Source organism: Sinocyclocheilus grahami, unplaced genomic scaffold, assembly GCF_001515645.1.
Source record: "Sinocyclocheilus grahami isolate Dianchi unplaced genomic scaffold, SAMN03320097.WGS_v1.1 scaffold719.1, whole genome shotgun sequence".
Lineage (NCBI taxonomy): Eukaryota > Metazoa > Chordata > Actinopteri > Cypriniformes > Cyprinidae > Sinocyclocheilus > Sinocyclocheilus grahami.
Genome location: NW_015505898.1, coordinates 534699 through 550795, shown reverse-complemented (window position 1 = coordinate 550795; position 16097 = coordinate 534699). Strand labels below are relative to the sequence as shown.

Genomic DNA, 16097 nt, shown 5'->3' with positions numbered 1-16097 from the left:
CAGTCACAGTGATACACAACTCAGTCCCTAAAGACTCCTATGGAATGACGAATAGCTTTTTTTCTCCTTTTATTTTTAAGTAACAGTGCTATTACCTACACAGTAACATTGAAAACACTTAGAAACTCCTCCTAAAGCTAGCATCTAGTGTACACGAGAGGTTCCTCCAAGATAACTCATGGATTTAATGGACTAAACGTCTACTGACCCTCTTGTTAGACCCGTAGTAAAGGACATTAGAATATTATCACCTGTACAGACCATTAACTTTTACGGTTATAGTTAAAGATTCGCTAATGCTCGTGGTGTCCAAACCGGTCGGTGGCCGGTTCGCTTTCTTGCGCTATAGACTGAACGGACTTTTCTCGACAAGCAATTGTCCGTTCCTAGACTGTACAGTGCAAAACAGTAGCCACGGGGGAAGGGATTGGCAGTTAAGCATGGCTAACTCTATTGTCACTGTGAAAAGGCAACAGAAAGCAAAAACTGCTGTTTAGGGCACCATTGTGGCCAAAATACATTGTTCCCCAAAGCTACAGCCACTATCCGAGTGGCGTGTGAGTGGAGGGAGGAGTTGTACCTCCCTGAAAACAATGGCAGTGTTTAAAAGCTCGCCTCTCCTCCTTCCCTCATCATTATCGACTCGTTGGGACCGACCGCTTCAAAAGCTTCCGTCCCACAATGTTTGATTACTTATGATTGAAGGCAAGGGAGTCTCTTGAAAGACGCCCCGGTGTAAATAAATCCCCCCGTTACCCGGCCTTTAGCAAAGATCGTAAAAAAAAATCATGCAGTTACCAAAAATATTCAGACGTTGGCTTAATCTAAAAAATAGTTGTCTTAAAGCTAGAGTCAAAACTCCTGGTTTCCTTTTTTTGGAGGCTGAACAGTAAATTCCTCAACGAAATGAGTCCGACGACGAGAAAAGGAAGCGATTCACAAATTCAAGGTGGCTACAGCTTGAGACTGTGCCATAAATGGTCAATTTACGGTTTCGCGAAGACGCCAAATTAGATTCGATAAGATTCGGGAATTGAAGGATAGAAAACAAGAATGAAGCAAACCGGAAAAGGCTGAAAGAGAAATCAAAAGAAAAGGCTGATTGGTCTTCATCAAGTAAGAAGAATTCCTTCGATTAAAGTGGTTTAAGCGAAGCATACAGGTCCTCAGTTTGATAAATTAGTACAAAAAGTTCTTACGAAATCATGTGCTTGTATAATTGTCAGCAGCATATTATATTTATACCATGAAACCATATTAGTTAATGGCCTTCGTGTTCAGTGTGTGTGTGTTTATCGTGTACGGTACATCTGTAAGCTTTTTTTTTTACGTAAACATGAAGCGCAAACTGTCCTTTACGTGAGTGTGAGTGTACCTCCACTAGCGTTTTGCAGGTTGGAATTCTTTAACTCGTAAATATTTATATAGAGATATATCGTATAATTTAGTGGAATGCAATAAGGTAAAACTCTTAAATCCCGTTATATATAATATTGGCTCTTCTATGCATTTACATAATTTAAAATAGAACATCTTATTAAAAACATCAAGATATACACAGTTTAGGAAACGGGTAACAACATACAAACACATAAACTAGAAATCATTTTCGTCTGCATACTGATATATACACCTGTGGTACAGTACAATAAATTCCTCCAGTCATGCTCTATCTATACAGATCATATTGCTTAAAAGAAGGGGGCATTTGGTCGGGGACTTTTAAGGTCGTGGATGGAGATGAAACAACAAAGGACAGAGAGAGTTTATCGACGGAAGGAAGGAAGGAAGGAAGGGGGCGAGGGGTCGAAACTGACGTAACAACACAACATCTCAATGGGGTGGTCCGAGACACAAAATTAGGAGTGAGGGTGCATGAATCCTTATATCACTGAGGTATTTACACGCACTGGGTAAAGAGCACTACACGGGCAGGTTTTTGGGAAAGGGGGCGGGGGGTTGGTCTCGGGGCTGCTCTATTTTTTCTGAGCTGCCAGCAGGGCATCTATTTCCTCCTCCGGCTTGAGCACGTGCCACTGAGCGATGGGTCTCCTCGGGTTGGCCAGCATATCTGACCAATGACGGATCTCGGTGCCTGTGCTGTTCAAACCCACAAACACTTTGCCGATGGCATCGTTCTTGCCAATCTTGTCATAGTCCAGAACAGTTATAACAACTTGAACTTTCTGTAACAGAAATTAGAGACTTTTTAGAGAATGTTTGTGACTTTCAGTTTATTCGAACATGTGCTTGGTAATAGTAATAATGATAATGATGATGATGCACACTGTCGTTCAAAAGCTTGGGGTCGGTAAGATTTTTTTTCACTGTTTCTGAAAGAAGTCTTATTTATTTGATCAAAAATACAGTGAAAACAATATTATTACAATTTAAAATCACTGTTTTAATATGATTGACTATACATTTTTTATATAGTTTATATATTATATTATGAAAATTGTATTTATTCCTGCAATGTAAAAAAAAAACTGCTTAATATTTTTGTGGAAACTGTGATAAATAATAAATCTTTTGAAACATTATAAAGTTTTTACTTTCACTTCTGATCAATTTAATAAATCCTTGCTAACTAAAAGCATTAATTTCTTTCAAAAAACTCTCACTGACCCCAAACTTTTGAACGGCTACATATGTATAAATATATATAGTAGAGTGTATGTATATAAAAAGGTTTTTATAAATTATGATGCATTTAAAAACAACATTTGAAGAGGCCTTTGACATAACGAATATCTTACAATGGGTTGCTGAGCAACATTGTTTAACAGTGACTGAAAATATACATAGTGGCGCAGTAGTTCACGCCATTGACCATTTTCCCAAATAACACTACAATTATCTCAGTGTGAAGGTCTATTGAAGAAGATGGTCTCTTTGAAGAGCATGGTGGCAGATACCAAAGAAAGGCCAGCGGGTGCCACCAAAGAGGTCCAAACAACTCTGTAAATTGACTGAGAGCACGCAACTAATCGGTGTGAGTTCGGGGTCAATGGCTCGCTCTTAGCTTGCTTACTTAGAGCCCGATCCACCCGTGCAAGAAATGCAAGCAGATTTCACTGACCGGTGAGAACAGGCCTGAGGCCATTGTTCTCGGGAGGCAGAGCTAATTTGCCATATAATGAAATACTGAGGGATGTACAATGAGCGAGGAACTGTTAGTTTGGGATAGCCGCTTTTAGAAACGTCTGCTGCTTGGTGTGAATGGGAAGAGACGAAGGCCTCTCTGGTAAACAGACCCCCAGACACTCTTTGAATGCAAAGCAACTCACTCAAAGCATAAAATGTATCCTCTGAACCGTAAAATGCTAAATCAATTTGAAGCAATTTTACTCTTATTGCACTAGCAAGCATTGCATTCCTTTTATTCTCCAACTAATTAGCAACAAAACGTTTCTAAAAGCCTCACACCGAGCCTTATCGCATTTTACAAGTTACTTTTCATCTGTGGCTTGCCAATTAGTCTCTATACATTTACAACACAGTGTTCGTTCAATTAGTTTTTGACGACAATAATGAAAATGGGAATTAGCATCGGATTTGCTGTTGCCGTATTAGAGCTTGGTTTCAGTACAAGTAACAAAACCAAATTTCATTACCTGGATTTGTTCGAATGGCACTTCGAAACTGAAAGATTCATTGTAGTAAGGGTTAAGGGTGTTCTTTTTGATTGTCGTCTTCTTCTTCTTCAGCCGCTTGCCGTTCTGCATCAGGTGAATCTTGACGTAAGGATCTGATAACACACAAGAATAGGACATGACATGAGAAATCACTCTTTATGACATGCTAGAGCAGTTGCTAAAATCAAGATTTTATATTCAAATCAAGAATGAGGTCTATTCAAAGTCTTGTAAAACCTGGACATATCAGTTTTTCAAATGTCCAGAATTACAGAATTGTATTATTTTAATTTGAATTAAGATAATTACATAATTATTTTAATATACTCCCACTCCTAGTTTCTGCAAATACAAAAGGTTGAAATGAGCAGCTTTGTATTTACAGCAGAAAAAGTTTGAGTACCACTGTACTAGAGTCTCATGTTTTCAGAGCCAGACCGTGTCTTTGTGAATGAAGTCTCAATGACAAGACCATAAGATCAAGACTCTCAACTCATTAGGTGCAAGCTCCAGAAATTGGATAAAACCTCAATCAAATCAAATCAAGTATGGTACCAAATTCTTTATATCAATTAATTAATTCATCTTTTAATCTTTTTAATTTTATTCATATTTTATTTGTACATTTCTCCAAATATCACAAAATAACACTGCATATCAGTGTTACCACCACAGAACAGATCTCTTGCGGTTCGTGTTAGGATAGTACAAGCTTTTACTGACACATGACAGGTGTGTGCCCTCCAGAATCCCAGAGAAAATCTTCCCTGTTACATTACTGCCATTCAGGCACATCAATCTCTGCCAGGGCCTCAAAATACTATCCATCTTGTCTATCATTTTCAGCATCTATATTCTTTTCCTATTATGCATCTCTCATCATCTGTTTACCTCGCCCACTACTGATTCAGACTCACCTTTCTTCAAATCACTTTTTGATGGAAACCTCACAATACAAATAATGAAATATCAAAATAATATCTGATTCTATGTCTAAACATCTTCCTTTTTGAAAAAGGGAGTGAATGTATTTTTTACTGAGACTTAAAGAGGGGTGATGTCACATGCCTTTTTGAGCCTTACAATTAAAAAATGGATATAGCAGCAGTTATTGAGGTGAGAAATCAAAATGGTTGAATTTGACAGACTTAACCATGTTTCAGAATGACCTTGGTTTAAGTTCACTCTTTCTCTCCCTGACACTCTTATATATTTCTTTCTGTCACCATCTCTGCTCTGCTCCAAGAGAGATTTTAAAAAATCTCTGGCATTTTCAATTCCCTCTTCATTTTTCAACTGATCTAAATACATTTTTATCTCTCTAAAAAAATCCAGAGCAGCACATTTCAAATACAGAGAGAGAGAGAGAGAGAGTAACATAGAAGGCATCCTAAACTCTCTGTACCCATACCATATTAGGAGCAGGGCAGCACAAAATCTGTGGCATGCAGTTTTTGAAATTTAGATCTCACAACTTATAAGCTGAGGGTGTGTAAGACATGGTCAGTGTGCATTTATATAAGGAATGTAATAGATAATGTTAAATGTTAAAGACAAAACATGTTAATTTACAGCATTCATTTTAAGTCATGGTGGGAGTCTTTCATTCAATTCACTATCTACTGATTCTGATCTCTCCAGGAAAAAGCTGCATGCAACTGCTCATGTTCAGTTTTGATAGAAATATAATAATAAGAAATGTTTCTTGAGCAGCAAATCAGCATATTAGAATGATTTCTGAAGGATCACGTGACACTGGAGTAATGATGCTGAAAATTCAGCTTTACCATCACATGAATAAATTAGATTTTAAAATATATTCAAATGGAAATAGCCATTTTAAAGTGTAATAATACGTCACAACATTAGTGTTTTGCTGCTATCTATGTTTGCTGCCGTACCAAGTGACAAACAATCATGCATATAGACTTTCTCTTGTAACACTTACAGGTGCATCTCAATAAATTAAAATGTCGTGGAAAAGTTCATTTATTTCAGTAATTCAACTCAAATTGTGAAACTCGTGTATTAAATAAATTCAATGCACACAGACTGAAGTAGTTTAAGTCTTTGGTTCTTTTAATTGTGATGATTTTGGCTCACATTTAACAAAAACCCACCAATTCACTATCTCAACAAATTTGGACAACTGGGCAACAGTCCAGTTCTTCTTCTCCTTAGCCCAGGTGAGACGCCTCTGATGTTGTCTGTGGTTCAGGAGTGGCTTAACAAGAGGAATATGACAACTGTAGCCAAATTCCTTGACACGTCTGTGTGTGGTGGCTCTTGATGCCTTGACCCCAGCCTCAGTCCATTCCTTGTGAAGTTCACTCAAATTCTTGAATTGATTTTGCTTGACAATCCTCATAAGGCTGCGGTTCTCTCGGTTGGTTGTGCATCTTTTTCTTCCACACTTTTTCCTTCCACTCAACTTTCTGTTAACATGCTTGGATACAGCACTCTGTGAACAGCCAGCTTCTTTGGCAATGAATGTTTGTGGCTTACCCTCCTTGTGAAGGGCATCAATGATGGTCTTCTGGACAACTGTCAGATCAGCAGTCTTCCCCATGATTGTGTAGCCTAGTGAACCAAACTGAGAGACCATTTTGAAGGCTCAGGAAACCTTTGCAGGCGTTTTGAGTTGATTAGCTGATCATGTCACCATATTCCAATTTGTTGAGATAGTGAATTGGTGGGTTTTTGTTAAATGTGAGCCAAAATCATCACTATTAAAAGAACCAAAGACTTAAACTACTTCAGTCTGTGTGCATTGAATTTATTTAATACACGAGTTTCACAATTTGAGTTGAATTACAGAAATAAATGAACTTTTCCACGACATTCTAATTTATTGAGATGCACCTGTATATACTATATAATAATCATTTAAAGGTGACATATCATGAAAACGGGAATGTCTTTTCCAGGTTTTAAGTGCTATAATCAGGTCTCCGGTGCATCTACCAACCAAGGAAACATGAAATAGGTTAACCCAGTAACTTTGTTTTGGGGAGTCTTTTTCTGCAAGCGTCTGAGAAAACAAGCGCGTGGAGCCCTTGGTGATGATCATTATAATATTACCGCCCCTTAATCTGTACGTTTACACCCACTGCACAATTTATTCCACAATACAAACTGTCAGAGTCTGGCAAAAACTGGCAAGTAATTGATGCTGAAAGCAATTTTCGCACAGGATCTGATTGATCTGGCAAACGACCAAATAATTCAACAAGCCCAACAATGAAACGCGATAAAGAAGAAAAACAGTGAGAGAGAATGCAGGGACTGAAATGTTTTTCTAGTAAAATCAGTGGAAACACTGAGCGCTTTGTCAAAAAGGTTTATTCCACAATACAAACTGTCAGAGTCTGGCAAAAACTGGCAAGTAATTGATGCTGAAAGCAATTTTCGCACAGGATCTGATTGATCTGGCAAACGACCAAATAATTCAACAAGCCCAACAATGAAACGCGATAGGAGGTTTGGGGGTGTAGTTATCACATCGTGAAAACTATAGTCCTCTAAACGCGAACCCCTAAATAGAACTGTTAATGGTGTTAATTTCAGCAGCGTGTTGGAGTACCTGATGAAACGTGACTGACAGTTTATAGCCAGCTTTAATCTAGATTGCCAATGGACCAGTGAGAGAGCGAGAAAGTTTGTTCTAGGCTGTGCTGCTAATAGCTGTTCTTCTCTCTCTGAGTGATGAGAACTAAACGTCAGGCCTCTTGGCTCCCAGCAGGTGGGTCTGGTACTGATGGCCTATCCGCCTCTCTGACAGCAGGGCGAGACGGACTAGGTGCGAGAGAACCGGTGAGGGAGGTGGACAAGTATGGATGGATAAGACCGGGGCTGTTTTTCATAAGTGGTTATGGCACAGATGAGGACTGATTTCTGAATGCCGAGCTGTAAAATTACTCAGCGAAAATTTATTCATGTATTCCCCAGAGCCGAATATTACATCAGCTGATAAAGCACAGCTCTCCGCACAGCCTTAGGTTCAGAAAGTGTCGGATCATTTCAAGCCACATTTCTACGCCCTTGGGATTTGTAGCTGTGAATGACTGTATATGCATTACATGATTTTAAAAGTGAAAGATATACTAAAAATGACTTTGGATTTACATACAGACAACCTTGTGGAGCAATGAGAAAATGAAAGGGTTTTGAAATAGTGTTAAAAACAACATGAAAACAGCATTCACAACACAAAATGCATCTTTCTTAGTGTATTCAGCTGAAAAATGATGTGAGGTGGGAATTTGACTGGATGCAAACATGTTAGGCTACGATATTATTGCAATATTTTAAGATTTTTCCCTGCCTGCATCGTCTTGGTTACATAAGTAGAACAATTATGATGTTTTAAAGAACGATTATGAAAAACATTTGATGTCTTTATGATAATATGCACTATATAATCAGCAACATATATATATATATATATATATATAGTTTTCTCCTATATCATTATATATGAGTCATAAAAGACTGATGTATCAAACATAACAAAAAAAACATGCAAACTTTAAAAAAAATATTAATACACAATTGAATTGTCATGCTGACAGCTGGCAACAAGAGATACTGTCTTGAACTGTCACATAATGGCACAACCTTTGTGCCAGTGTCCAGCTGACAGTGTGACTCAGTAATTGGACTCACCTGACAGGCCACCAACATCCATCTTCTTCAGGTTCTTGGCCTCCAGAATGACCACGGTCAGTTTGCCAGCAGTGGGCACATACCGCAGAGACAAACAGATGTCACCCAGCTTCTCTTGCTGTGAGTGGCAGAGAAAATTTCAATCAGGGACATCATTAACAAAGTAAGCAGAAAAAATTTACCTAAAAACCTGGTCAAATTTATTCAAGAGAAAATGAATTGAGGAGCATGGCATTTGTATTTTTTAAAATCTGATTAATTTTCCACAAATGTAGCTCCAACGGTAAACACACTGAAAATACATTTACACGTACGCACATTCCATTTATATTTCAGGAGCCATTCTAATAAACATGGACACAAACACATGTGACATATAGAAAACAACAGGAAGGGGGAAAAGGTTACATCACTTTACTTTCAACTGGCTGATGCCATTTCCACACAATCAATTTTCTGTCAATTAAAAGGTCATCAGAATGGAAAAATAACATTTCATACTGTAGCTTAATTAAATGAGTCCTACACGGTAAATAAGTTGAATCAACTGCCAAGAATTTTTTCTTCTTCTTTTTTTTGCAATTGTGTAGTGGAAAAAAAAAAGAGCAAAGAGGACCCAACTGGATGGAATTGCGAGACGCTACGGCATTTCGCAGTCGATTTTCATTTAGTTTTTTACAGGCACATAAAAGTGCCACCCTCAGGACACCACTCACAAAGGGATTCTTTGAATAAAGTCAATACTCTCCAGCTTCCTCAAGCGGTGTTTGAAGTGCTCCGCTAGCTCATCGGACATGGAGTGTAACAGCTGCACAAACTCAAAGAGCAACCTTCAACGTATGTAGATAGCCTTCATCTCTCTGCCCTCAGCAGGCTTTTGACAGCGTCATAATGAACCTTTACACCAAGGAACCGTGGCACAAAAACAAGGTTCCCACAAAAACCACGGCTTAAATGCTTTATTCCATGACATTTACCATGAAAATTGAATCTCCGCAACCACTTCTTGGAAAGTCACACTTTTTTATTAATAAAAATGTGGCACGACCCAGCTGATTAACTGACATTTCCATTGAAGATGGATAGCCCTGAAGTCTAGCACTTGTACAGTGAGTAAATTTCCGTGCAGCTGACGAACCTGAAGAACATGCCAAAAGCCATTTGTCTGCATCTCTCAGTGGAGTATAGAATCTAGTTTTGATTGTGTACAGCATTTAAGTGTTTTTACCAAATCTTGTAAAGGTGCACATTTTTTTCTCATTTAAAAAAAAAAAAACATTTATATTTAAATAAAAAAATATAGATTTTACTATGTTCAAAATCTGTGAAGATGTATCATTTGAGTAGCCTAATACAAATTCTTTCATTTTACACAAACAGGGTCTGCAAATGGGGGATGCCACGTTGAGATCACGTCTAGAAAAACAAAAACCAAAAAGATTTTGACTCACTCACTTAGGAGTTGCTACCAACTGGTATAAAGTGTTAACTTATCCAGATCAGCAAACAAATCTGAATGTGAATGATTTTTTTTTTTGTGTGTGAATGTATTGAAAAGATTCTAGGAAGAATCACTACTAGTGAACAACTCAACTGGCAAACTTTCCACTTGTGCTCCAGAAGGTCAGGCAATAAAGATGGAATATGCACTCAAATGCTAAGATTTAATCACATTACCAGAAAACAGGTTATTGCCACCCATGTTAGCTTTTTACCTCTTCTTTCTCAGCACTCTGGAGGTCCCTCCACTCTTCAGTCACATGACTAAAGTCGACCTTATTCATAGGCACCTTCACGTCTCCAATGGCGTCATGTTTGGAGAAGCGGTCAAAGTCATATACCGTCATCACCAGAGTTTTCCCTCCAAGCTCAGTGTAGGGAACCTGCAGGATAAGAGGGGTGAAATTAACTGCATGCATACCTACCAGTCTAATCTCTCTAAATTCCAGTTATAGGACTTATCTAACGCTGAGATGCTGGGATGAAACTATAAGACAACTGCGTGTGCGCACGAGAAAGAGAGAGAGATTTGATTCTTGGTTACCTCCAATTGAGCTGTTTTTCAGACAAAACTCATTATCCCAAAGGACTTGTTCCAACATGGCGACAAACTGCTTGATTGGCCGGGAAAGAGATAAGACCCAAGGGTTGCTATTGTGTCCTTGACGCTATCACACACACCAGCTCTCAAGTTTCTTCATTTCAATAATGAAGGCACTTGTGATTACATGTCAGAGCTCTGTGGCTATCTCTCTCAATGTTGGCATGTGGCACATTTCTTGTTCTCAAGGTACCTTGTCATAGTTGAAATTGCGCTAGGCTAAACAAGAACCAAACATGCAAACAGTCCTTTACCCCCCCTTGGTTGAATCAGTTATATTTTTGCAATTCTTTTAAGAATTCAACACTTCACTTAGCAATTTAATAGAAGTCTAGAGGTCTGACTGCGGTAATTACACAAAAAGGTCTTTCTAGCTGCATGACGTCTCATAAAAACGAATCGGAAAGCTCTACTGAACATTCAAAATAGAAATGATACTACTTTCCGGATGACAGACACCTGCAGGAGTCCATCTGCATGTTTACATGTAATTACTCCAACGCCTCATGCCACTTACTGTCTTGTTAATACGCCAGAGGAAGTAGTCAGAAATAACTTGATAAACTGTATGAGTAGAATGCAAACGCATGGATCCAATGAGAAATTGCTTGTTATAATATAACGCTATTAGGTTTGTGACCTACCTTAAAGGTGAATTGCTCATTGAAAACAGGATTCAATGTCTTCCGGTGGACCTTGGTCTCAAATTTCTTCTTCTTGTCTGGAAGAAGGTAGACCTTTACATAGGGGTCAGAAGTGCCACCCATATCCATGGCAGGCAGCTCTGCTGCTTGGATGATCCCCACTATGAACTATGAAGGGTCAAAAGTCAAAGTTAAAGAGATCATGAGTAAGACTTCGAAGAGGAGTGTAGTCTTTGTCTGAACCATCACCCCACCACCATTCTGTAGGAGTTCACTGTAGTGCTGGTCAGATTTATATGAAGACAGTTGGTCTTCTTTTTCCAAAGCACCAAGATATGCTGTCTAACATCAGTCCTACACATTCACGTAGACTAAATGTATCAGGGACTTTCCATAAAGCAGTTTTTTTTCTCCAGCTTTTCTGGTGACTTTCAAGCTTTCAAACAGTGTTGTTATTGTTAACTAAAACTATTCAAAAACATTTCCAGTTATTGTAATAAAGTTGACATTAAAACATAAATATCAGAGGAAAATGAAAAGTATTAGAAATGTTGCCTTTGAAACGAAATGAAATAAGTTAAAATTAATAAAAATAACAATAGAAAACCTTAATAAAAATAACGAAAACACAAAATATGAATACTGTAAATACCACAACAGTACATAAGTAATACTAAAATGACACTATATTCAAATAATAGGTGTGGTTCTTATTTCACATTGGTAGGTTTTTTCGCCATTGAATTTTTTTCCCAAGGTTTGGTGGATGTGTCTTCACTTTTTGAGAAATTTTACTCTCAAAATTAGTAACTAGCACACACGGAAAATGTTTCAACTACCTTCTGATAAATCTGATGAGGTTTACTGTGAATCAACTGGTTTGTATTTGACTTCACCTGTTCACTTCCTTTTATGGGTGGTACTATAGTAAATCAGTCTTGAGAGTATCTGCTTATTTAAATGAAAAGCCACCGAGAGGTCAGTTATAGTTATGATGCTGAGGTGCATCCTTCAGGCCCAGACTGCATTACTCTTTAAACAGTCCCAGCATTAAGGAGGCGATGGGGTCAGGCCATGTCAAGCGTGGCGCTGCTGATCCTATCTCCCCATCGGCTCTGATAATTGATTGGCCGGCTGGCTGGGCTGAGGTCCTGATTGACCTGCCAGTCACCATATCCCCTGCATGGCCTCATGGGTCCTAGAGTCAGTCAATCAAGCTCCCATCAGCTTCCCATAAAACGCCCCGTCTCTGTGTCAACACAGGCACTTCTCTCTCACTCTGACCAGCTGTCACACTTCGGTTGTGCTGCCACGGGAAGGACTGCAGTCAGTGACGAGCTTTGCCAGTGTTTCTGGTTTAGATGATGGCCACCAGAGAACCCTGTGATTGTGATGTGATTTTTTTTGACAAAGGAACTATAAAGATTTTAATATCCTGTCAGGCTGTAGTAATGTTTGAATTTATTTATTTTTTCATTAAATGGTGGTGGGTTTCAGGTCTGGACAGTTTTATTGCTTCACATTGTAATCTTGGATGAAAAAAAGCACATGTTGTGGCTTCAAGAAAGAAACACCCCCACAAACACTGTTCTAACACAGACACAACCAAACAGGAAGAGAAACATCTCTATTTTGAAAGAAACTGTTACAAAATAGAAAATGCTCCAAAAATAATGCCCATCGCTCCTAATGATTGACAAAATAAGAGTCCTTATTTATTTATTTATTTTAATAAACAGTTCTCTTTTGTCAGTCATGCTGAAATATGACCATTAACTTTGTGAGAACTGCGGAATTATATTTTAATATATATACTGATTCCAGTTTTTAGCATTTCATACTTCACAGGAGAATACTTAGATGTCAGCTAGATTTTGACTCCAGATTCATATCTTGACATGTTAGCAATAAGAAATTCAATATCTAGATAATAATAAATAAAGTGGAATTTCTAATTAAATGTAAAGTTCACCCAACTTCACCCTTTAGAGCACCTCAACATAACCCAATTGTAACACTTATTTCAAGATATTTGATATTAATGCTATTGTTGTGACATATCAAATAATGTTTCCGGTTCCAAGCCTCCAACTCCATTAAGATTGAGAATACTATCTCAACTACCTAATTTATTTCTAGCACACATTTAAGCTGAGCTTTTAAAAACTCACAGTGTACACTACAGTCTCTGAACTCAGTGTTCCTGACACCAAAAATGTATTGATTCAGAAAAGATGAATCACTGTCTGGCCAACTGAGATTTTGGTATGGAAATAAAAGTTAGGATCATGATTTTTCAGTAGTATTACAGCATGCTGTAAATATTAGCACCATTTTTTGTTTGTTTTTGTGATCTGATATAGAGTTTGGACATGAAAACAATGACACGTGGCATCAGACTCACAGTAAATAGAGTATTGTTCATATCACGTTGACCTAAAGTTGTGGTTGCCATTGTTCGCTGAATTTTGGCAGGTGAGATCAATTCATTTCAAAAGGAATCTGCACAAAGTTTTGCGTGATGGCAAAAGATTTCCCCAAGCAGATTTCACAGCAGGTTCAAATTGGTCACATAAATTTGCAGCGTTGAGCAAAAGATTGGTTTGGTTTGAAAAGTGACTTTTAGGGGGTTCGGTTTGTATGACGGTTTTAGAGTCACGGTTCGGTATGTGCTATGTTTAGGGAAAAACTATACTGTCAAATAAAAATAAAGAAAATAAGAATAGTCTATCTAACTACAAGCAACAGCACAAATAAATACAATAGATTAAAGATACAAATAAAATTAACAGTGATTTTCAGTTTTTTTTAGGTAGGTCTAGCATTATTTTTTTAGGTACAGAAATTGAATAAAGTAATGAAATGTAAAACAGCATTGCATATTTCACTGTATAAATTAAAGATGAATCTTTATTAAAGTTACAAAAGCTATTCAATCAAGAGCAGTGAGTGAATTCTTTGTTGTTGCTGTTTGATTAATATTAAGAAAGTGCTGTCACTTTAAGAGAATCCACTGATACAGTACGTTCAGCCGGCTATGTCTGCTATAGGATACTTACCAAGACAGGCATTTGGGCATAATTTTTGTGTAAATTTGTCCATTTAAATGCAATACTTCAGAGAGAGCTTAATATTTGTGCGCAGGGCCTAAAATTAACACTCGCCAAGCACCAAATGCGAGTAAAAATCAGCGTTGGCGAGTCCATGTAACAGTGTCAGTCGCCAGTTGGCGGGTACAACTTTTACGAATTATAGCAATGTAATGAAATGAAAACAACAGCCAGTTTTGAAAGAGATTAGCTGTTTTTGACAAGCGAATAAAATAATCTTTTCCGCAGACAAGATCCTCGTGATTAGCTGTTCTGTCATAAGCGACAAGAGCGAATCGAATAATAGGATACAAACAGACTGATAAGGTCAGAGCCGTGTGATGGCCAGCTTGTCCCTATAGACATGGTTCCCTTTCATGGGAACTTCGAACTGCGTCCTCTAGGGGTCGCTATGGGGAACGCCTCATCGTGACCCGTGTCTGAAGCATACATTGAAAAAAACACCAACTCGTTGGCCGGCGACAGCCATGACGTCACTACCGGTGAGTCGCACCGGTAGTGACGTCATGGCTGTCGCCGGCCAACGAGTTGTGTTTTTTTCAATGTATGCTTCAGACACGGGTCACGACGAGGCGTTCCCCATAGCGACCCCTAGAGGACGCAGTGTCTCGTTCCCTACTCAGGGAACCATGGTTACATAAGTAACCCGAGACGTTTTCTAATAACTTTTACCTGAGAAGATATTGCTGCTTCATTTCGGAAGATTAACTTTTCCCTTCTTTATTCTTCATAACCCGAGAATGCGGCGACACATACCTGGGGTTACGCCGCCTAAACGGTGCAGTGAAGTATAGTTTGAAAGGCTGCTCATTCGGCTGTACACAGACGCTGAGCCACTTCAGAAAGCTCACCAGTAGTGCTTCAATGCACGAAAAAACACACAATTATGTCAAAATGCACGGTTTTGGCGAGTTACCTTGTAAACTTGTCTTAAATTAGCTATAAAGTCTTAAATGACCATAAAGAGTTGGGAAAAAATCGGATATGTGTCAGATCCGCGTCATATGCATCAGGTTTTAAAGAGACAGCGCTGATTTTAAAGTGAAACCTGCTGAAGTCAAAAGAAAAAAAAAACTTGGACTGTTCTAGTCGCTGATTAACTTTTATATCTTGAATAACGATTAATCCGTATAGTTTATGCATAATATAGTTTATGTGAAGATTGTTTTAAAATCACTTAAATTAAAAGTTGTTATATATTTCAGAGCCTATTAAATGTTAAAAATAATGGCTTTCAATTATACTGTAATGTTGAATGGCTATAATTAATAGGTAAAATTGAGGGAAAATGCGCCAGCAGGACAAATTAAAAACATTGTAAATATGTTTCTTTATTGTAGTAGTAATAACTGCCTGTTTTTGCAAAAATAATTTCATGGCCGGTAAAAAAAAATTTGGGCCGGTAAATTTTACCATGTCACCGGCCATTGGCAGGTGTGGCAAAAAGTTAGTTTTAGGCCCTGTTTGCGCGCGTCCTGAGGCGCGGGTTTGCACGCTTTGGATGAGCGCATGCACAAATCTTCTCACTGTGCGCGCGAGCTCGCGTCCTCTCGCTCTTAAATGTTTAAACTGGCAAAGCTTACATGAGTTTAGTTTAAACACAGATATCAATGTGTGCTGTTCAGGTCTCACACGTGTGCGCGCACTATCAGCACCCCGGGTGATGACGGAAAAAATGGCTGCTCATATTCCAGCATACGGCATTCGGATTGAACAAGAGTGAATGGTTTGTCCACGGTTTTTTTTTCATCGCTGTTGTTGTAATGTACTGGGAAGCCAGAATGCGCATCCATCAACAGAAACATACATTAGCCGAACCGTGTTTGTTTTACGTGTTATTTATAGCAAACCATATTACAGATGCGTTGTCAGATTTAAGTTGAACCGCGGTCCTAGCATGTGCCGAACCGTGTGTCCTAGCATGTGCCGAACCGTGTGT

At 38.4% G+C, this 16097-nt stretch overlaps 1 protein-coding gene across 3 annotated transcripts in view; it reads right to left on the bottom strand.

Annotated features, from left to right (window-relative positions):
* Window positions 1-703: 703 nt before the first annotated feature.
* The window catches only part of LOC107560302 (synaptotagmin-1-like), a 203735-nt gene continuing 188341 nt past the window's right edge, over window positions 704-16097 (bottom strand). For all 3 annotated transcript variants that reach the window (XM_016244442.1, XM_016244444.1, XM_016244443.1), the window contains 5 exons: window positions 11049-11216; window positions 10019-10186; window positions 8304-8421; window positions 3618-3751; window positions 704-2186 (listed from right to left, as the gene is read on the bottom strand). In XM_016244442.1, the coding sequence (XP_016099928.1) occupies window positions 1977-2186; window positions 3618-3751; window positions 8304-8421; window positions 10019-10186; window positions 11049-11216 (798 nt within the window). In that variant the 3' untranslated portion in view covers window positions 704-1976. The remainder of the gene's footprint in view (window positions 2187-3617; window positions 3752-8303; window positions 8422-10018; window positions 10187-11048; window positions 11217-16097) is intronic.